The 24,754-nt window shown below is 38.7% G+C and overlaps 2 protein-coding genes and 1 pseudogene across 8 annotated transcripts in view; all 3 read right to left on the bottom strand.

Moving 5' to 3' along the window:
- LOC101744064 (inactive dipeptidyl peptidase 10) overlaps window positions 1–24,754 on the bottom strand; it is a 298,205-nt gene that overhangs the window by 37,807 nt on the left and 235,644 nt on the right. The window lies entirely within an intron of this gene.
- Window positions 226–23,599, bottom strand: Lsp-t (LSP-T protein). Of its 6 annotated transcripts, NM_001043443.1 has the most exon segments (4): window positions 16,254–16,496; window position 16,499; window positions 16,502–16,523; window positions 16,526–17,054. In NM_001043443.1, coding segments are annotated over 4 exon segments (795 nt in total).
- LOC134200808 (microvitellogenin-like) lies at window positions 11,578–12,977 on the bottom strand (annotated as a pseudogene).

Below are 24,754 nucleotides of genomic sequence, written 5' to 3'. Positions count from 1 at the left end.
ATGTATCTCTTGTTATCTTTCATTCAATATCCCTAATAACTTAATTAAAACAGTTTATGTCGTTTTCGATACTTTTAAGAATTCAACGTATTATTTGCTAATGCTGCCCTTTAGAATACAAAAAAGTATGTCTCGGTTTATTTTTCTAATAAGTTACAAAAAAAAAAAAGTGGAACTAAATTTCGTAACTTTTAAAGGGCTTCAAATAAATGAAAACATCAAAAATGTATTCTGATTTTTATTGGATATGGTTGTTTTGTAATTAATAAATGGTGCTTTCTACAGAGGAGAGACAGTGAAACCGAAGAGTTCAGGGGAGCCGGACACGTCTCCATTGTGTCCGTATACGTTGCGGTCTCCGTCCGAATCCACTGCTCTGCCGAGCTTCAGAGCCTGGTTGAACTCGCGGTTGTAGACGATGAACACGACTTCCTTTTCGACAAAAGCGGGCTGCAGGTACCACTGGTGTCTGAAGGTGTTGGCTTTGTTGTCCCCATAAGCGGTGTGGTCACCAGCGTCGTCAGCAGCAGAGCCCAGTTTCAAGAATTGGTTACGGGCAATGCTAATGATCTTGAAGTACACCTTTTTGTTATCCCACAAGTGAACAAATCTCCAGCCGACGTTGTCTGTGGTCTTGTCGTTGGCGTCACCGAAAGCGGTTCTGTCATTTTCGTGATCCACTGCAGCGCCGAGTTTGATGGCGAGATTGTCCCTCTTGTTGATGAGCTTGACATGGTTCTCGGCCAAGATCAATCTGAACTGAATAGGGAAGTGTTGTGTGACGATATCCTGTCCATCACTGCTCCAGAGTTTATAAGCGTAATCGAAGGTGTTCCTCTTCTTTTCCCTGATGAGCCTGTCAACGACATCTTCAATGATAGCTCCCCTTGAAAGTCCCTCTAGCGCCAAAGTTTGAGCAACAGCCCTGTCAATGTCTCCGGTAACGATGCTGTTGTAAAGCCTGTCCACTTCCACGTTTGTCGGAGCGGATAGGATGTCAATGTCGATGTCGATGAGGCCGGCGCTGACAGCCAGCACGCACAGCGAAAAGATTGCCAAGGTTTTCATATTGATAGCGTACCTGAAATTCATATTGCATAATCATTGCTTAGGTCAGAATTTAATAGCGTTTGGATAGCTTTGAGATACCCACTAGATACTAAAAGGTGATGGCGGGAAGTTTAAACTCGCATAGATATACACAGTAAATCACCATTAAGTTTGAAGGGTCGGACAACATTATACTATACAATTAACGCTTATGCTTTGTGTATTGTGTCTTACCACTTAACCCAGATAGACCCTGGGGTCATTAACACGTCTACGCAATACAAAAAAGGAGATATCAAAACGTAAATGCTGTACACTTAGAGGTACGAAGTCGAAATCTCCATAGTATCTCATAACATTCCCCACTCTTCAAACCGGATCGCCAGGCTGCTTTGTAGAAGAAATATGTAGGACATGGAATTGAACTGTGCTGATACACAATGCTATCGGTAAATATCAATTAACGATCGCGGTGCGCTGTTATACTACTCAGAGAACACTACTATCAATTCTATGCTGACATCCTTATTACGACACCCATGGGACGAGGCAGTGTATTTTCTAATTATTTTTTAATGATAAGGTGGGTGGGCGAGCTCGTGGACCTGGACCTGGTCCATGGACCTGGTGTTAAGTGATCAGCGGAGTACATAGAGATCTACAATGCAATTGTGGCCACCCACCTTGGAACATGAGTTCTAAGTATCACTCACTACAATGGCCCGCTCTTTAAATCGAAACGCATTACTGCTCCACGGCATAAATAGGGAAGATAGTGGTGGTACCATCCGTGCAGGCTAGTAAGACGTCCTACCACCAGTAATTATGTACCCAAATCATATTTTTTGTAAGTTTTACACGTTGTTATTCCAGCACCACTCGTGAACGTTGGTTGAATACGTATTTTATTAGAAAAATAGGTACATGCCTGCGGGATTCGAGCACCGAAACAGCCATATCGATAGATACGAATGCACTGGGTGGTTTATCCCCCAGGCCACGACGACTTCAAACTTTTTTAATTTTTATGTCTCAGATGGGTGGACGAGCTCGCAGCCACCCTGATTTTAAGTGGTTACTGGAGCCCAGAGACATCTACAACGTAAATGCCGCCACCCATCTTGAGATATGAGTTCTGAGGTCTGAGTATTGTTCCAACGGCTGCCCCACCCTTCAAACCGAAATGCATTACTGCTTCACGGCAGAAATAGGCGGGGTGGTGGTACCTACCCGTACGGAATCACAAGAGGTCCTACCACCATTAATTACGCAAATTATAATTGTGCGGGTTTGATTTTTATTACACGATGTTATTCCTTCACCGTGGAAGTCAATCGTGAAGATTTCTTAAGTACGTATTTCATTAGAAAAATTGGTACCCGCCTGCGGGATTCGAACACCGTTGCATCGCTACATACGAATGCACCGGATGTCTTATCCTTTAGGCCACGACGACTTCAAAATTAGTTTAGCTCGACATAACACAGCCACAATGTAGAACATTTGAACTATTAGTACATATGTAAGTAATGTATAAAGGAACTTACCTAGTCAGTTCTCACTAAGGTCTGCGATACTCCCAACGATGTAGTTCACTTTTTATACTATTTTAGAAGTTAGATAAAAGCTTATCATTCATTTATCAATAGAATAGGTCAAATGTTGTTCACAACGAGTGAACGATAAAGTTTAGAATTAAAAATAAGATTTCAAGAATATTCCATATCTTTATATCATGACCCTGATCTTGTTGTTTCAGGCAAATAAGGTTTGGAATTTATACAATATACATAAAAGATATGTGGAGGGCTAAGCTTGGAGTTTCTCTCTACATTCCCGATCCTGCGGACAGAACGGAAAGCAGTCGACGTCGCCCCAAACACGTCATTTCGGATCCTCCCGATCCACCAACGGTGCTTTTAGGTACCTCAAGCACCGGTCATCGTTCTCGTCGAACCGGTAATTATCGAATGGTAAACCGTCGACGTCGCCCAAAGCACGTCATTATGGATCCTCCTGATCCATTAACGGTGCTTTTTGTTACCACAAGCATCGGTCACCGTCGAACCCGTCACTTACGACGAAGGGCTCGACGAGTAAATTAACCCACAGCCCAAATTAGCCCACTGAGTTTCTCGCCGGATCTTCTCAATGGGTCGCGTTTCCCATCCGGTGGTAGATTCTGCGAAGCACGGCTCTTGCTAGGGCTCGTGTTAGCAACGTCGTCAAGCTTGAGCCCCGCAAGTTCACCTACTAGTTAAGGTTACGGTGAAATAGCACAGAGATAAAGTTATCGACATACTAAATATATTGGATTAGTAAGCTGAAGTGGCAAGGGGCTGGTCATATTAGCCTGAGAACGGATAACCATTGAGGTAAACATTTTCTTGAATGGAAACCGCGAATTGGCAAAAGTGGTGCAGTATGCCATCAGGGTCGTTGGAATGCTGATCCATGCGGCATGGCTGGCAAGAGCTGGATGACAAAATCCGGGGATAGTTTTTTTTAATACGCTTTTATTAGCTTCAGATATGTCATATATGTTAGTATGTAACGGAATCTTTGAACATGATTTTGACTCCCTTCAAAACGTCGGATTAACTCGAAATTTGGTATACTTATTAAGGACTGATGACAATTCAATATTAAAAAAGCATACGGCCCACCTGATGGTGAGTGGTTACCGTCGCCCATAGACGTCAACAACGCCAAGGGCAGAGCCGCTGTCTACCATTACCGCATTCAGTGGCTTGTGATTGGAGAGCCCTATGTCCAGTAGAAAACTGCTGTGGACGGATGGTGATGATTATTACAATAAAATACAGCAGACACGGACAAATACGATCAGTTGATCCCACAATGTAACAGAACTTCGGGACTAATGATTGGTCAAAGCTCAGAAAACACCGTTGACGGGAATAAATATTTTCAAGTCTGTGGAGATCTTATCAATTGATGCAGACAGTTGTGCGACTCATGACGACAGATTATGAATCATGTATAACTTTTGTACATCTTATTATAAATATTATTTTTTTATAAATTCATAAAAGTTTTTGTAATCTAAAATGTTGTGAACTTTTCAACTTAAACAGTGCATTATACATAGCATTATAAGATAATAATGTACAAATTACATAATAATTAACATAATTTAATATAAATTCATTACAAGAGCATCTCCGCGTTTATCGGCTTAACTTTTGAACCGTGCTTATTACGAGCATACTGAAAAAAATAATTACAATCGTTCATTGACCTTACTATGGTTTTCTTTAATGTATTTTATTACCAATGAAGGCAGCCGGATACGGCCCATGTGATAATGAGTGATTTTGGGCACTGGCAAAAGCGATTGCTAATAAGCATATCCCGGACAATGGTTCGGTTAGTTAGTACCTACAGCTTAAAACTTTTTCAAATATAGTTTGGCAAAGTATATGTCAATGTGATCAAGAAGCAACGTGGAGGAATCTCCAGTTCATTTTAGACACAAAAAATGAATGGGCATAGACTGATTGGGTCTAAACATAGATAGGCCGCGGTCAAGTTTCAAGGACACGACCTTCAGTAATGAAGAGACATCGATAATACACTTGAGGTCTAAACGTCTATGGACTCTTTTATTTATTTATTACACTTCATATAAAATTTACATTGGCGGACTTAATGCCTAAGGCATTCCTTCCAGTCAACCAAAGGTAGTGCAGAGTAAATAAATAGTGGTAGGTGCAATGAAACTCTTGACGTACACCTTGAGAAATAAAGCCAAGAGCTCAGTAATATTATATAAGAGTGATCGCAACCTTTAAACCAAAGCGCATGGCTGCTTCGACAATAGTAATCGAGGATGATGGATTGGACCCGCTCGAGAAAACAACTCATGAGCAGTAACGAAAGATAGAATCCAGAAAGAAGTTGAGGTAAACGTAAAGGCGAATTAATAAAAAAAGGGAAAACTTTTAATTAAAATATTAAAACACATTAGTGAATTGTAAAAAATATGAAACCTACGTGCTTCACGTCTCTGAAAAATAAAATTAATGAAAGCAATCTTTTTTTTTTATTACTTAGATGGGTGGACGAGCTCACAGCCCATCTGATGTTAAGTGGTTACTGGAGCCCATAGACATCTACAACGTAAATGCGCCACCCACCTTGAGATATAAGTTGTAAGGTCTCAGTATAGTTACAACGGCTACCCCACCCTTCGAACCGAAACGCATTACTGCTTCACGGCAGAAATAGGCAGGGCGGTGGTACCTACCCGCGCTGACTCACAACAGGTCCTACCACCAGTAAAAAATCTTTCAGAAATCATATTGTGATGTAGAGACGTTTTGTGGTTTTTACTGTGGTGTTTACTGGTGGTAGGACCTCTTGTGAGTCCGCGCGGGTTGGTACCACCACCCCGCCTATTTCTGCCGTGAAGCAGTAATGCGTTTCGGTTTGAAGGGTGGGGCAGCCGTTGTAACTATACTGAGATCTTAGAACTTATATCTCAAGGTGGGTGGCGCATTTACATTGTAGATGTCTATGGGTTCCGGTAACCCCTTAACATCAGGTGGGCTTTGAGCTCGTCCACCCACCTCAGCAATAAATAAATAAAAATAAAAAATAAATTGTGTGAATATTTTTAAAGACAAATATAATAACAGAGGTCCCTGGATATTGGTTTAAGGTAAAGAGGTAATTATGATTTTTTTTGACGAAATACTTTTCAATTTGATTAAGAACACCCAATTTTTGTACACTTTTGACACGTTCTTTACACTGTCTAAGAAAATATATCTGTTTAATCTTGTATCAATTGATCATAAGATCAAAGATAAATTCCTTTTTTTCAACTTAAGTCGCATTGAAAGTATCTCACGCAAGGAATAGATCAATTATAATTTGTTCTGACGTGTCATTACTAACGAACACAGAACGACTCTTTCAGAATCTTGTATAACGGAAAATCTGTGAAATCACTGTCGCCTAAAGGATAAGATACGGTGCGTTCGTATCGAGCTCCACAGGTAGGTACTATTTTTTCCAAAGAAATACGTGTTTAAAAAATATTCACACGAATGACTTCCACGGTGAAAGAATAGCATCGTGTAATAAAAATCAAACCCGAAAAAAAAAATTTGCGTGATTACTGCCATTACTGGTGGTATGGCGTCTTGTGAGTCCGCTCGGGTAGGTATCAATACCCTGCCTATTTCTGCCGTGAAGCAGTAATGCGTTTCGGTTTGAAGGATGGGGCACCTCCTGTGCTGTAAAAGATTAGAACTCACGTCTCAAGATGGGTGATGGCATCAACAGTAACCAAGGGGGCCGTGAGCTCATCAACTCATTTTACCATTAAAAAAACTTGTTTGCTTAATATGGCATAATTAAACACCACATTATGGTTTGCTTCTGTCGTGAAGAAATCTTGCCTTCCGATTCGAAGGACATAAAGGGACATGTTCAAATGCAATGCGCCTTGCGAGATCGATTGACGTCCGATTCCGTAATCACGTGGGTCGTGAATTAATCTACCCGCCTCGACTTATTCAAATAGAGATAATACAAAAAATTCCACGAAGAAAATCGCTATAAAAATGACCCAATTTAAGGCCCACGTTACGAAAATATTGACACGATACCGTTAATTACAATTAAAATCATAATAAGAGAGACCTCACATCGTTTTGATAAGACAAACTACAAACATGTTTTCAAAAACAAAAATTTTATCGTCAGATAACCCTTGTCGGCCTAGGCTGAGGTAGTATAATCAGAATTTATCACTAGTCCGTGGCTTTACTTGTATAAATATTGGAGAGTTAGAGTATGAAATTGCCGTTTTATTGTAATAGATACTTCGAATTGACATAGAACCTTCATGGTTTGAGATTTTTGAGTGAAACTTTTTTCAAATAGTACCTATGAGGTTCTTCTTTCATACAATAACTTCTAATAATTTGCAGAGAGTCCTCAGAAGTGGGCAGCAGCTTGACTGTGCCCCTGGCATTGCTCAATTGAGCGATGCTGACTACTTAGCGTCAGGTAGGCCGTATGTCTATCTGACTACAAAGGCAATAATAAAACCTAAATATTGTGTAGTTAAAGAAAGAATGAAAGAAATCATTTACTCGCTAAGCATAGTGAAAATGAGTTATTACATAAGTTAAAAACGGCGTGTATGCTTTGTCATTATTTGACATGCGAATGTTAGTGCAGTGCAAGATATTATGATATTATATAATTTACCATTCATTCATCCATAATTCAACTAATAATTTAAAAAAAACGGATATTTTCAATGTCGTCCCTAAGAAAATAATTTATGTGATAATAATTTTCACTAATAAGATTTTATATTTAATTTTTTTCTTAAAATGAAAATCGTCTAGGTCTCCTAATTTCTTTGGTAGTTTATTAAATATCCTAACGCTTATAGCTAGTATACTATTAGTCTTTAATATAGTTTTGGATTTTGGAAAATATAGTTTATCGTCGCGTCGATTTCTATTTGCCACATTCGACATCTTGATGAATCTATTAATTACTAAAAACTTAATTTTCGAAAGAGCCATCTTGGTTTGATAATTAGATGCACGAAATCGAAGCTTCATGATGAATGTTCTTCATGCTCCACAGTGTTCCGAACCATTTGCGCGTTGGGCTTAAAAACGTGAAAAAAAGGCTTTGAAGTCGTCGTGGCCTAAGAGATAAGACGTCCGGTGCATTCGTGTTGAGCGATGCACCTGTGTTCGAATCCCTGGCGGGTACCAATTTTTCTAATGAATTACGTACTCAACAAAATATGTTCACGATTGACTTCCACGGTGAAGGAATAACGTCGTCTAATAAAAGTGAAACCCGCAAAATTATAATTTGCGTAATTACTGATAAAATAATTTGAATTCAAACATACAGATTAGACAAATGTTGGAGATGTGTATATTCATAGATGAATCTAGAAATTAGTTTGATTTCTAAACAATATTGTTTTTCTTAAATGTGAACTTTATTTGACCTACTTCACTGATAAAAGGTGATTTCATGTTTTGAAGCCGTGGCCAGCTATCGATTGGTATTATGTAATTGCCGCAATCGCGACTTTGCTAGCGTAGAAATTAAAACAATTTTTTTAATATTTCAAAGCTAACAATAATGATCAGCCTTAACCCAAAAAGTATAGAACAGTTAAAAATTGTGCTGTTATAAATAGATAAAATCTATACTAATATTGTAAAGCTGAAGAGTTTGTTTGTTTGTTTGAACGCGCTAATCTCAGGAACTACTGGTCCGATTTGAAAAAAATATTTCAGTATCAGATAGCTCATTTATTAAGGACGGCTATAAATTATATAACATCACGTTAAGACCAATGCACGCGAAGCACCAATAAAGAATGTTTCAAAATCGGGTTTTTTTTTCTCCTTTTAAGAGCTTCCGCTGCTTGTGCTGCGGAAACGGTTAAAGTTTCGCTAAAATAATGTATGAAAAATGGTTCCCCTTTAAAAGATCTAAAAAAAAGTCCGTGACAGCATAATATGTCTATATAGTAAGGTTGGCTCACTATAACTTTTTTTATGTTAAACAAATTTGTTCTACAATAAAGCATTATTTGTGAAGTAGTTTTTATAAACATGTTATTAATCTTTATCCAAATAAATACGTTATTCATTACAACATTGAAATACCCAAATCACTTCAAGATAGGCTTTGACAATTATAGAATTTTCTGGCTTTCTCCAGGATCCCATCATCAGATCTTGATGATTATAGGACCATTCTGGAAGTCTAAAATTTCGAACAAAAAAAAGAAAAAAAGAATTATCAGAATCGGTTCAAGCATTCTCGAGAAATCGGTGAACATACATAGATAAAAAACTATGGTCGAATTGATAACTTCCTCTTTTGAAGTCGGTTAAAAAGCGTGATTTTGCTACCATAAATAGCTCCTTAACATTTTATTATTCAAAAATATTTTCATTTTCTACGTAAATGAAGAGGCAGGTAAAATTTAGCGTTATGCCAAAGTAACTATTCCACGCGGACGAAGTCGCGGACAAAAGCTAGTAATGTTATAAATAGTCAGTATTTATATAGTTTGAAAGCAGGAATATGTATTTGAGTAGATATATAAGCAGGGTTTCTTACTAACGTATTCATAGGACGTGCCTTTTTTCTCTCGGGATATAGATATGTATGTCGCACCACCATCGGCCTATAAGATAAAACATCCTACGTATTCGCATTGAATGAATGAATGAATGATTTATTTTATTTCAGACAACAACAACAAGTCCATATGTGTACATAGTATCATTGAAAGATACTTAAAATTACCAAAACCAATCAAATAAAAAAGATGCATTTGTCAAAAATAATTATCAGTTGAATACATTTAAAATATTCCATTCAACTGATACTTACTTCGAACCAACCATTATTATTATTATTTAGTCCGCAAGTCATTGGTCGATGTGACAACGCCAGAGTTCAAATCCTGGAAACGGATACCATTTTTCGAAAGGAAAAAGAAAGTGACGCTTTTTTCTAAAAAATGTATTGCTCGATGATCGAAGACAGCGCGTATTATAGTTATATCGTGCGTTTACAGTATCATCATCATCATCATCATCATCATCAACAGCCCACAGTCGTCCACTGCTGGACATAGGCCTCTCCCAATCCACACCACTGAGCCCGGTCTGCGGCTCTCCTCATCCACTTCTTGCCGTTTACAGTATACGAGTATGTAACTATAGTAGAATTATTTTGTCGCTGCAGTTTGGGTCATAAAAAATCGGAGCGGTGAAGCGAGTATTTCCCTCTCTCTTCCACTCACGAGCCTTATGGATGGGCATAGTGAAGCGCATTATTGTTGTCGATAAGCGTTATCGATAGTGTATTTAGTTTTGTAATTTTGTGGGTTAGTGATAAAAATGAAAGAAAAAATCACTAATCGAACATTTACACGACATATCGCCGCAGCAAGTTAACGAGAACGGCAGAAATTAACACTTTGTAACTTTTCGGGATTTATTCTTATTTCGGTGAAAATTTTTAACACATTGTTGATAACGACACGTGAAAATATTATTTTGAATAAATTCTGCCGTTTTGATACAAAACAAAGGAGTAGGCATTGTGTCACTAAAGAAATTCAGAGAACGAATGCATAAAAACACATTTCTCTTCGACATAATGTACTATAACTTGCAGGTAACTACAAATGACTCATAACATAACAATGTCTCACCTCCCTTGGTATACCACCCCGCCGCCGTGTACCTGCCTTCGATGACTCATTTGTTTTTATGGATAATGGCTTTGCGCCCGCGCAACATGCTCACCGCCCTAGCCGGGCTATGTTTTATGACCCAAACTGCAACGACAAAATAATTCTACTATAGTCTGGCCATAAATACTGTTACATAAAAACTTTTTTTTTCTACTTTTTAATTATTTTGAATTTACCTGTCTAGTAACCTCGAGAGGCTATTCTAGATTCACCGAACTAGTACGTGAGCACGCGGGGCTCAAACCTGACGTTGCTGCTAACACGAACCCTAGCAAGAGCCGTGCTTGGCAGAATCTACCACTGGATCAGAAACGCGACTAGTCTATTGCTTGGTTATTTTCTGTTTTCTTGTTGATGAACCAAAAATCGGCTCACATGAGCTCCGATGTAGGTAACGAGCGCCCTTCAAGGAGCTTTGCATGAACTGAAAAGTAATTTAGTTGGTCGCTTGCTTCCTCACCGTCATAGAGAGGAAGGTTTGTCTTTATCACATCTATTTTTTCCTTTCAATTTCTTTATTTATTTTTGAAACAAATTAATCTGTCCATTTATTTTCTACCTATCTGTCTAGTTTCAAACTTTTTAAAATCTATTTTGTTTATTGGTGTCTGCATATTACGTCCTTGCACGGCTAGGTCCCATCATCCTATTTACTTCTGCTACCAAGTAATTAGCCGCTCCAGTTTCATAGCTGTTAAAAAGGATGATAATCCATTGCAAAATGAATTTATGTTAAAAGACTGTTCGGATGTTTTAGTAATTTAAGGCAGGGGCTCCCAAACTTATTTCCTCTACTGCCCACTTTGAGAATAAATTATTTTGTAGCGCCCCCATTTTTTCACCTACTTAAGAACCGCTATAGCGAGAGACTTATGGCAGGATTTGGAGGAAGCCTATGCGAAAGCAAAAAAATCTTAGCCGATGTCAAATGAAAAGAAAAATGTACCTAAATATGAATTAAGGTTGTTAATAAAGGCTTCTTTATCTTTATCTTTATAGCGAGAGCTCAGTCGGTTTCTAAGAGTCCTCCTAGATGAAATTACAAATCGCCACGAAAGCCTCTAAACAACGCCTCCTTTTTTCTGGGTCTCTTACCGCCCCCTTTAGGCCTGCAGCGCCCACAAGGGGGCGTTATTGCCCACTTTGAGAAAGGCTGATTTAAGGCCTTACTCTCTTAATAGCTCACAGTTGAGAATTGAAATCTTGAGGTATTAGCGATGCGAACGGACGAATACAGATAGAAAGGTTGAAAAAGGTAAAGTCATCAAATAACAAGATTTTTATTACGTTAATATTTACTGTCGGTAATTCGGTAGCTGCGTTTGGTTCACAATTGTCATTTGTTTAATTGACGGCAGAGATTGACCAGCCGAAGATCTCGGGTTGGCCTACAACTTCGCCAGCATTCGAGTACACTCGTCGGTCACCATCGCTATCGACTGCCCTGCCGAGCTTCAGACCCTGGTTGCATTGACGACTGTAGATGTAGAACAAGGTATTGTCCTCGTGGCTAGCCGGCTTCAGGTACCACTGGTGTCAGAATGTGTCAGCAGAGTCGGCGCCATAATTGCTGTGGTCACCTTCGCCATCGGTTTTTTCCCCAACCTTCAAGTGTTGATGACGGAAAATATGGACGATCTTGAAGTAGACCCTGTTATTATCCCACAAAGGAACAAACTTCCAGCGACGTTCTTGCTCGTCTTGTCGTTAGCATCGCCATAAGCTGTTCTATCTTTTTCCGCGTCCAGGGCGTATCCGAGTTTGATGGCAAGATTGTCCCTTTTAGAGATAATCTTGACAACTAAATTGAAAACTGCTGCTTCGCGACAGGAACAAGTTGGATGATAGTATGTATATAGCCGTGGAGATTCAAAACACTTTATTAACAGTTATAAAGAAAACATACAAAATTTCATAAGCCACATGAAAGCTTAATGTCTTCAAAGTGACATGAAGACAGAAAAGTATGTGGTAGTGAGTATAAAGTATCGAAATTTTGATTTTAAAAAGAATATTATAATATTTATTAGCAGCAGATGTTAAAATAGATGGATCGTCTATAGTAATATTATAAAGAGGAAAGATTTGCTTGTTTGTTTGTATTGAATAGGCTCCGAAACTACTGAACCGATTTGAAAAATTCTTTCACTGTTTGGACGCTATACTATTCTTGAGGGACATAGGCTATAATCTTTTTTGAAAAAAATTAGGGATCCTTACTAAAACTCCAATAATGTAACCCAGGGTGTAAAAATATTCTTTACATCGCGTGCCCTGCGAAAACTATTGATGATAGAATAAAATAATGTACTACGACTTTGTAGAACACGTTATTATTTCAAAAAGTGTCGCGACAGCATATGTTTAACTATTATAAGTATGCCGCAATAAGTGTTCTTTTATTTTTAAAAATAAAACAACGTCAAACTTCGTTGAAATTTTTGTTAAAGATCCGAAAGGAGCCGGAGCGGGCCGCTTGTTTCAAATAAATCTGGAAGGAAAATTTTATTTTAAAACATCAAACCGGCCTTAGAAGTGAACAATTTACTTGTTGGGCGCATTGTAAATTAGGGAGCCAACCTGAGACTTTATCTTAATGATCGTTACCATTGCTTATGAAGATTTTTGGACAATCCATATAAGAATTTCATTTGTATTACGTACTGTCGCATGTCGCTGACCATTAAAATAAAACTAATTGACATTTAAAAAGGCGCATCGGAAGCCGCTTTGTACATAAATTTATATAATAGTTTGGTTGTTATCTTTTAGATTCCAGTCGGACTTTAAAACATTCGAGCACAAAGGCGCTCTCTCAAAACTCATAATTGAACTCTCAAGCTATCAGAAATTTGCATCATCCGAATTCAGGTCACTGAAGTGTTATCATATTCGAAGACCAAACTTTAAACATGTTTATAATAAACTAGCGACCCGCCCTCGCTTCGCTTCGGAAACATTAAAACACACATGAAACAAAACAAAAAAAAATGAAAAAAAGTAGCCTATGTTCATCAGGGACAACGTCGGCTTCTAATGGAAAAAGAATTTTTCAAATCGGTCCAGTAGTTTCGGAGCCTATTCGAAACAAACAAACAAACAAATCTTTCCTCTTTATAATATTAGTATAGATGAATGAAATCTTAATCACGACTATATTATTTACATCAGTATTTGTTAATGAGGCAAAGTACTGTGAACAACGCATCTATGATTGTCTATGCGAAATAATCAGTCGCGAGTCCGTAGTTACGCTGTCAAATTTCATATGTGTTCATCTGAAAATAAATAGTTTTTACCGGCTAAACTGCTTCTAACTATGCACGTCCTAACAGTATTTCGTAATCACGAAAACTTTAAAATAAGGGAGTTCATATAGAGTCCCTTCTTTATTTCGCCGTAAAGTCGTGTTTTATATAATTAACACCACAGTTGGAACAATATAAATTTTATTGTTGTAACGGCATAAACAATTCTAAGTAATTACATTATCTTAGTTATTTAACACATTATAAATTATTTTTACGTTTTAAATATTTGGCGGTAAAAAGGTCCCGTGTCACAGACTATATTCTTTTTCCCACATCTCGTGCGTTCCGGCTTACGCATCATAAAAATGTGCGTTCATAAACGCCACAAAAATATTGGAAACATTGGAATTAATTAAAAATAATTTACATCATATCAAACCGTAAAAGTAGCTTTAATTATGTTTACCTTCACGAAAAACAAAGAAAATACTATTAAGACATGTTGTTTTGATTTATAATAATAGGTAACAAAATATTGTTATTTATACTGTATGTTACCAACGCCGTTTATTCCGCCACACCAACTCTATTTTACACATTGATCCCCCTATTCTATGTAATACTCTTTAATATGAATTTGCTGTTGATTCGTCCTAAGTTAATCATAACAATTAATTACATTTACAAATCAACAGAAATTTAGGTTTTAGTTTTTAAAATAAACAGCTTCAAATTTCATTATGAATTTGACAACAAGTGTGGGCGAACGATTGTGTGAAGTCGGTGAATTGATAGCTCATTTTGCTGCGGATTTTTGAGGAGAGCACATTAAAATTGTAACTACACTTGAGACCTTAGAACTTATATCTCAAGATGGGCGGCGCATTTACGCTGTAGATGTCTATAAGTAACCACTTAACACCAGGTGGGCTGTGAGCTCGTTCACCAATCTAAGCTATAAAAAAAAAAACACAGTTTATCATTGCTCGGTTATCCGTCGTATCTTCTTTGTCTGCTTCAAAAACTTTTTTAATTTCAGTCTGTGATTATTTTGTCACGCAGCAGTTTAGATCTTTTGCCTTCGTAGTTTAAAAGAAACGAACCAGAGTTAATAATTTTAAAATTGTCATCGCTTCTCCCACATATGTTTAATCCGTTTCACAAATTCTAGAATCATGTATTTTAATATCATTGTCATGAAATTTACAGTTATATTATTACTAACTGTAATACTTATTATTTGCGATTATCCGATCCTTGCAGTCCCTATAAGCTAGGTAATTATTCGAAATCCTATTTTTTCTTAGAACCATGGTCACAATAATACCCCCTCTGTTTGCATCGTTTCATTTACGCCATTAAAGCTGCCAGACTCCACGCAACGGTCCCCTTTGGGAGTAAAATGGCCTATTACACTGCATTGCGACTCTAGGTTATGCCAATAAGAACAATGTTTTACTACAGTGGACTTTCATTACAATACATATATAAGCAACTAGGTGCCTCGTGTGTCACCGCTGTTTACTTGGTAAGAATTGTTATTAATGTACCCTCAATGGCCTCTTGAGTGTTAAATATTTTAATGTAATATCTCTGGCTTACGTCATTGCAGTAAGATAAATATTGTTACGCCGGTAAGAGTAACGCCATCTATCGCCGAATAGTCGAACGAATATCGAAGGAACTAGTAGCACCTAGAACGCTCGAGAAGTACAAGTACAAGGCCATCTATTGTCAGATAGCGGCAACACGATACTAGAAATGTGTGGAATATTCTCGATAATTCTAGGGATGTGGTATCGGCTATAAAAACGTTGCAAAGATGGCACGCAGTCAGTCAGTAATCGGAAATACTCGAAGCGAAACAGGGAACCGATCACCTGAAGCGAAGCGGAAGAAATGAATTGAGAATTTTAAAGTGTTCTGTGAGTGTTCTAAATGATAAATACAGTTTTAAGTTATACTTTGGTGGAACATTTATTTATTCCGAATCCCAGCGCGTAACAATATTTTTAGATTTTTAAGTAAAATCTTCAATTTTGAAAGTAAATCTGGCCATTTGTCTGTCATTTAAAGTTAGGATCAAGAAAATTATGTCATTTTTATTTATTTGATTTTTTTTATAATAAATAATTGTTTCATTACGTTTTTGTCTATGTTTTAGTAGTAGTACTCAATTCAAATCAATGCAGTACGCTAATATTCGATTGACATCAATATTAACATGATGAATTCAATTATCATTGAATTTATCTCCATCGGCTATATACCAGGTAACTGAAACACTTAACATGGTGTTATTCAACTTAAAATAACCTAAAATTATAGACTGTTTTAATAGTGACAATAAGATCGATTAATAAACAACTTATAAAATAAGGAATTTTCAAAGATTCTTCATTTTTATGTATTATATTTATTATGTTCAATAGTGTGCTTTTATTATAAAATTTACATAGGACGCAAATCAATCACACGTTGTTTTATTGCTGACGTCTATGTGCGACGGTAACCACTCATTTTCAGGTGGGCCGTATGCTCGTCTGCGTACAAGGGAAAAAAGTTAGTTAAAAAAAAAGATGACGTATTACTTATGGTTTTTATTAATGCCGGGAATCGTCATGGGAAATTGCATGTTTATACTTGAGTAAGTACAATTAGGTTTAGTTGAGGATCGAGATAGACCAGGCGTAGAGCTCGGGTTGACCTTCGACGCTGCTGGAGCTTGAGTACGCGCGTCTGTCTCCGTCGCTGTCAACATTTCTGCCAAGTTTCAAGGCCTGATCGTACTGACGGTTGTAGATGTAGAACAAGACCTGGTTCTCGAGCTCAACGGGCTTCAGGTACCACTGGTGTCTGTGCGTGTCAGCGCGATCGTCTCCGTAAACGCCATGATCATTGTCAACGTCAATACGTGTGCCTAATTTCAAATATTGGTTCCGATGGACACTGAAGATCTTGAAGTAGACTCTATTGTCATCCCACAAGGGAATTAACTTCCAGCCGACGTTGTCGCTTGTTTTGTCATTAGCATCACCGTATGCGACTCTGTCATTATCGGAATCTAAAGCATCGCCCAGTTTGATGGCAAGATTGTCCCTTTTATTGATGATCTTAACACTGTTCTCGGAAAATATCTGTCTAAATATAACAGGGAAGTACTCTTTCACTATCTCTTGGCTCTCATCCATGTAATCCCACAGCTTGTAGGCGAGGTCACAGAGATTCCTTTTATTTTCTCTTATCAGCCTGTTGACGATGATTGTTATGTATCTTCCACTCGAACGTCTTTTGAGCTGCACCGTCATTGAAGCAGCAGCTTCATAGTTTCTGGTGATGATGGCGTTCGTAACTATATCTTCATAGCCGCTGGGTGCATGAATTGGGTATCTGTCGTCCCCGTCGATCGAAGGCGTAGCGCTAGCAGCTACCAAGCAAAGCGCGAGAACCGCCAAGGTCTTCATATTGATTTCCTGTAATATTTCGATGATATTATGTAAAAATAAAATGCAACTTACAAAATATAGAGAAGTAAAATTGAGTACGATTTTCATGGATGCTTTCGAGAGATGTTGGCTTAAGGAGGCGATTGAGTGCTCTAGAAGCATTCGTAACGACATGCAGTGTACCGATTTCGAGTGATGGAATCACACTTATCGGAAAAACTACGTCTCGAAAAGGCCTTTCATGAGAAACTTCCACATGAGGAAACTAAATCAAAGCGTCAGTACGTGGGTCTTGACCGTCCACAGATGTTTGTTAGGGCACCCACCAAAAGACTCCCCTTGCACTCTCTCATCCGACGTCCGATCTCCGTCCGGGGTCAAAACCCAGGCAAAGTGGCAAAGTAGTGGGTTCAATACTACAAACAGACCGATGGTTCGTCGAGGCGATCGTCGACGACCAATGACGCCGGTTTCCAAGAGATAGCGGCTACTGAGGCCGCCCGGGCGGTGCCACTGGAAGGAGACTGTCTCCTTACAGGGGCTGAGGTTGGGTGAAAGCCATTCTGCGGCTCCCAGCTCGGCGGATCGGTGCGGAAGGGGATGAGCTTTCCCTTTATCATTCCGCCTCCTTTTCCTGCGAGATAGTGGACTCGCAGAAGTCGAACATCGCCTACAAGGTCTCGTCGTAATTTAACATCGTAGCCACGGCGATCGGTAATCAGATAACCTAATGTGAAAAGTACTATGGATGTTAGATGGGACACTGTAGGCACTTGGGAACATTTCGCAGTTGAACCGAACTTTACTCTCTGCTGCTCATGATCCCACGTCCAAAGCTCGGATGGTCTAGAACTCAACCAAGACATTCTTGGAGCAAGATGACGCACTCCACATATTTATTGCACATAGTGGATGTTGCGTCTATTTAATAATTTGTACCAACAAAGTGATTACCAAATCAGAACTAGAAATATTTTGCCTTCAGCCCTAAGATAGTTGACGGCATTCACCTTATCGGGTCTATTATTAGCTCGCCTGACCCACTATAACTGCGAGCCTTGAGGGAGCCCTATAACCAGCATCCGTGATCATGATTTAGAAGGCCGAATGTTCATCCAAAAAAAATTTAACGCTTTCAATACTAGAAATTTAGATAAATTCGTCATCACGCAAATTTTGTTCATCAGACGGTTGTCTGGAAAAGATCGGTTTTAGCGATAAGACCATTGCACTTTCGAATTTGAAACATCTATAGTCGCACATAAAACTTATTGGTGACGTGGCGACCCATACCGTGGCGACGCGTCACCTCGCTATATGATAGCATATATATTTAGTAATGGGCACTTTGTGACGACGCGTCGCCATGCGCAAGTGACTGTTTTTTAATATTACTAATATTTTATTTTTCATAATGCCATATGAATTTCCTATCGTAAACTATCCTTTATACACAATATTAATGTGTCATTTTATCTGCTAGCCTTCACCCGATGGCTCATTTTATTTTATATTGAAACTAGCTGACCCGGCAAACGTTGTTTTGCCATATATAAGATTTCTAGGGAATTTCTAGTGTAGAAAAAAAAACTAACTTATTGTAAGTGTGTAAGGATGTGGTAGATGAGTGAAAGAGGCATGTAGCGCTGTGAACGATGAAGGAATATAAAAATAACAATACCGCATTCAACCACATAATGTCTCATTATAACAAAAAAAAAATTCAAAAAAATAAAAAAAATAATCTTAGGGGTGGACAACCCTTATCACTTAAGGGTATGAAAAATAGATAGTAGCCGATTCTCAGGCTTACTGAATATGCATAAAAAATTTCATGAGAATCGGTCAAGCGGTTTCGGAGGAGTATGGGAACGAACATTGTGACACGAGAATTTTATATATTAGATACAATAAAGCATAATGCTCTAATTAGTGAATATTCCGGAGCACACTATAGATAAAACGTACACGCTCATATAAAAATAAGCGACTCAACGACTATCTTAATGGTAGGCACCGGCTTGGCTCTGCTGATGTCCATGGGCGAAGGTAACCACTCAGCATCAGGTGAGCTTGTATGCTCGTCTGGTTACAAGGACAATACAAAAAAAAAACTGAATCTAAATTTTATTATCATCGCCAAATCTAGCATTAGCTAATTAAAACACTAATAATGTTCTGCGAATCATTTTTTGTACCGAAGAATTATAATATTTAACAACAAAGTAAGATAATACTACTCACCTAGTCGTCTCACACCAAGGTCTGCAATGAATATACATAACACACTCATCTTATATACTATTCGAGTGATAAACAAATATAATACCGCACAAAATCTCCCTCTTATCACCGAAGCGGGTCAAATGTCGTTCGTTTTATAATTTTAACTTTATACATTTTTAAATGCAAAAAATGTTTCCTTGTATCTTTTTCTTGTGCGTACAAAGTAAAAAAAATATGTGTGGTGTCGTGGGACACCGGATAGGAACGAAGTTCCTTATTATAAAAATACTAATTTTAAGTTCAATTCGAAGTTTTTTTTTTTTTTTTATGATTGAAAGTTTACTGGTGGCCCGAAGGCCTTCCCAGTTTCACCAGGACAGGTGGGCGAGCAAAGGCTCAGCCAAGAGGGGCGGGATTTGCTAACAACTGCCCGAGCGCCTCCGAAGGAGACCTAACAACTCAAGAGCAATTGTTTCGCGAATGAATCTACTACCGGATCGGAATCGCGACCCGCTGTGAAGATCCGGCGAGAAACTCAGCGGGCTGATGCATGGGTTAGGTTGCACGTCGACCTCTTTGTCGAGTTCGACGAATACGGTTACCGGGGTCCCTAAGCCTGCTCCTAATATTAGAGCTGAAGGCATCTAATGCAAAGGTTATTGGATCTGATGGATCCGTAAGGACGTGTCTAGGGCGTCGACGGTGACTGGCTCCTGCATGATCAGGATTCGGGGAGTAGTCAGCGGCGGCAACGATAAGGTGACTATCATGACGCATAGCCTTATCGAAGTATCGTTCCGACGCTGACTTCATGTATTTCCGAATTGATTCGAGGCCCAGGTCGTCGTGTAGGTCAACGTTCCTCACGAACCACGGAGCCCCGACAGCTAACCTGCAAAAGCGGGATTGTAGAAATTGGAGGGTGTCTATGTGTGTGCGGGCCGCGTGAGCGAACACCACACTCGCGTAAGTCATGACGGGCCTTATGCAAGTTTTGTAAAGTGTCACCTTGTTCCGAAGGGACATTTTACTCCGCTTACAGATCATGGGGTAGAGTCTACCGAGAATAAACGCGGCACGGTCACGGACTGATTTTATATGCGGGCGGAATGTCATCGATGCATCCAGGGTAACGCCCAGGTACTTGACCTTCCTAGCCCAGGGTATGGGTTGTCTAAAGAGAGTAATCGGGGGTGTGAGATTCCTCCAGGAGGAGGAATCTCACACCCCCGATTTGAGATCCCGGATTAGGAAATCCGGGAGGAAATCCGTGTGGAGCTTCCCCTCTGAAATAGCACCGCAGTACTTTTCGCTAGGTTGATGTCTATGCGCCATTTTCGGAACCACTGTCCTAGGGCTAGGGCTGCGCTCTGAAGCTTCTTCGCGATTAGGGACTTATTTCTACTAGAATAGTAAACAGTCGTGTCGTCGGCGAATAAAGCTAAATGGGTCGGCGGCGACCGGGGAATATCGTTGACGAATAAGCTAAATAGGAGGGGTGAGAGGACAGAGCCTTGCGGGACTCCAGCTGTGAGAGGGCGTGGGGAGGAGCGGGTTCCCTCGACACGATATCGAAAAGAGCGGTTCGACAAGAAGTCCCGTATGATGAGTACGAGACTATCCGGCACGCCCATGTTGAATAGTTTGAAAATCAAACCATTGTGCCAGACTTTGTCGAACGCTTTTGCGACGTCGAAGAAGAGAGCTCCCGTGTATAACGGTTTTGGTCGATTAAGCCCCACAAGAATGTGCTCCGTGAGGCGGTGCACCTGTTGAACGCATGAGTGATTTGTACGGAATCCGAATTGTTCATCGATGAGAATGCCCTTGGATGAGACGAAGTCTCTGAGGCGTTTGTAGAGAAGACGCTCATACAGTTTGCCTAGAGACATGAGGAGGCTAATCGGGCGGTAGCTCGTCGGATGATTTTTTGGTTTACCGGGTTTATGTATGCCGATAACGTCCGCTTCTTTCCACACCGCGGGAAAGATACAGTTCGCCATAGCGGCATTGAAAATAGATGCCAACATCACGATGAGTTGGACGGGTAGAAGTTTAATAACGCGGTTGGATATACCGTCGGAACCGGGAGCCTTGCGAGGACGTAGGTCTTTGATCAAGTCTTTAACTTCCATCGGGGTGTCAATTCGAAGTATAAAGGTAATAAAACTATAAGTTTCGCCACAACCTACGGTCATTCGGTAACGTGCGAACTTATTATGGTACACTTCATTCACGGTTGTTTGCATAAGAGTTAATGTATTGCGCAAACGAACGCTCTGAGATCGTGGTCAATGAATGATAAAACAATATGTTATTTTTTGTACGTTATTACAAAGTTAAGTCGTACACTATGTGCATAACTAATAAAAATCTTACGTTACGGACGTTTTTTCCCGGTTAGGGTACCCCTCCGCATCGTCCCATAAGAAACTTCGTTCCAAAAAATCGTTTGCATGTTTGACTTATTCTGTCCTTTACAATTCTGTCTGATTTTTACAATTCAATATTTAATTTTTTAACTGAAAATGATTAATTTTATAATTTTTCACTTAAAGATAGTGCCATAGACAACGAACATATAGAAAATAAAATAGATGCCCTAGTTTTATCCAAATATATTATGTTAAAGTAAAATATACTATCGCTTGTAAAGTGGTGGATACTTATACGTGTGTGTTGATATGGCCTGGTACAATTATAACTGAGCTATATACGAATGAGACAATGCGTAAGTAAAATAACTCCCACGATGAATAAATAATTTCATATCATAAAATCGTATCTAGAAGCAATTATAATAGGTTACTATAGTAACCCCTACTGTTAGCTAGGAAGTGCCAACCCTATTTATAACGCAAATCCATCATGCGTTCTATAATATATCGGAGAGTGAACACAACGGTCAAAAGTACAGTTAGCTCAAACCCTTAGGATTTTTTTATTGCTTAGATGGATGGACGAGCTCAGGGCTCACTTAGTCTTAAGCGGTTACCGGAGACCATATACATAACAACGTAAGTGCCGCCAACCACCTTTATTTGTGGGTTCTAAGGTCTCAACTGTTATAGTAAAATGGCTGCCCCACCCTTCAAACAAAACGCAATTCTGCTTCACGGCAGAAACAAGCAGTGTGATGGACCCATGCGGATTGCACAACAAGGCTTACCATCAGTATTTGTTCAAGTTAGAAATGTTGCGTTTTTGATATTGACGTGAGAACGTCTTATAATTCGATGGAGCCGGCTGCACGCACGAAAAAACATTACTCATGCGGCGTTACCTCGCTCTGAGACGTTCCATTTAAGGCTTAAAGTGCAAGCGAGAGCGCGCAACGAGCGACAAAGAGGCATAATCGGCTTCCGCGTTCGACAGCGTTCGACATCTGTCTCTTTCCTACTTGAGTGAGCGATGCAACCCCGTGGACAGCTGCTATACAATAATACATTTAGATGTTTTCGTCAAGTATGAAGTTCAGTGAAAAGTGAATGTGGTGTCAATATTGTCCATATAAAATAAATATTAAAATTTTCTTTTAAAAAATTAAACCATTCCATCAGTATTTTCTTATGACGTTGTGACGTTCAACTATCGTTAGTAAACCGACTTTACAGACAACCGATTTCTTTTTCTCACACGATGCTTATTCCTTCACACCGTGGAAGTCATTCGTCAAGATTTTTTAAGTATTTATTACATTAGAAAAATTGGTACCTGCCTGCGAGATTCGAATGCCGACACTGTTGTATCGCATGATTCGAATACACAGAGCGTCTTATCCTTTAGACCACGACTACTGATTAGGTTATGGTTGAAAACTATATTCCTATGCTTCTTTACTATTCTCAAATTAAATTAGTTGCAATATCCAAGACAAACAAGCTGTCTGACGAGTTACTTACACCCTATTAATCAGTTATTCCATCAGAATGCCTCTGTTTTCTGGTTATGACTATGGCTTCTGGCCGTGTATTTAATAATGTTCTTTCAGTACATTACTAAATACATACACTATTACATACATTACTTTACTTACATAATAATATATTATATCAGATACATACCGACTCATCCGCAGAACAAAGTCCGATGTGATCATAGAGCAAAAACGAGTTATATAGCTAGGCGCAATAAGGGATACGAACTCTACGGACGTGTGTTTTTGGAATTTTTGTATCTCATTTAGTTTCGGAAATATATAATTGAATAACGTTCTATCTGTCGTTAGCTCCGCATAAAAACGTACGGAGTGATCAAGCGCCGGCCCGCACGGAGCGGCCGCAATGTTCGTTCGTCAGTCCGGCCGCTGTTCGTTGGACTTGTTGGAGAGAGGGCGTCTTTGTGTCAAGCGCTTAGGTTTTTACTGTTTGATTTTAAATTAATAATGTAACACGTATTTTGCTCGATAAAAAATATTTTTAGACATGTCACGATCACGGAAAATGTTGAATATACTTAAGGCTGATACAAAAGACCCTGACCTTAGTTCATCATTTTCTAATGTAGCCGCTGTTCATATGGAGAAACATATAAATAATATTAAGTTGCCAACTTTTCAGTTGTATTATTTCATAATTCACACGCTATTAAGTTCTAAATTAAAAAATATTATCTATATTGCTTTTTTGTTTCAATAAGTGCTTGTAGTCAATCGATGTTTTTATAAGACGTTTTTTGACGAATAGGTAATGAAACGCATTTTTAATGCAAAAACACAATTGGCGTAATGCATATTCACAGGAGTAATCAATCTTTCTATAATAATTAACTGTTAAAAATAAAAGCGTTATGAAATATTAGGACGATATTTTACGAACACTATTGAACCTCTAAGCGGTCTATGTGAATATGGGACAATTTTTTACGAACTCTGTGACGCGATTTGTTGGTTCGTTAGTAAGATGAGACGTTGTTACTGGGATAATGAAATCAGTTAGGACGTTAATCGTGTAAAAAAGTTGTTAAATATAACGATTTTTTATTTAAATTTTGTTAAATTATTTCTGAATAATTAAATTGTTTTGCAAAACACATAAATATGAATAGTATTTTATAAATTGTCATAAAAATATGAGTTTTTTAAAATTTTAAGTTGTAAATGATGATGATACCTGTAAGACATACAAACGTCACCTTTGCCTCCTGGTCCAGTAGACATCAGTCAGGTACTAGCTGATGTATTGGAAAAATGCTACATGAAGATAGTGGGACCAAGGAAATTACCTGCGACAGCTCAGTACCTAATCTCGTGCCTGATGTATCTGCCTTGGATGCTTACAGCAACCAACCTAGTATATTTTCTTTGAAAGTGCCTTTAAGTTACGAAAATTTAACACATATACAGCTTGAAGATTTAGAAGATCACCAGAGATGTACTCCGTTCAATTTGGAACTGTCAGTACCAGCACTCATGCAATCTCCTACTAATATCCATTCGATCTGCAACACCGTATTCTGCCCTAATCATGTATCATGACCATGAAAAATACAAC

This window comes from Bombyx mori, chromosome 20 (assembly GCF_030269925.1).
Source record: "Bombyx mori chromosome 20, ASM3026992v2".
Classification (NCBI taxonomy): domain Eukaryota; kingdom Metazoa; phylum Arthropoda; class Insecta; order Lepidoptera; family Bombycidae; genus Bombyx; species Bombyx mori.
The sequence above is the reverse complement of the archived record's forward strand: the minus strand, read 5'-3'. Positions and strand labels throughout refer to the sequence as shown.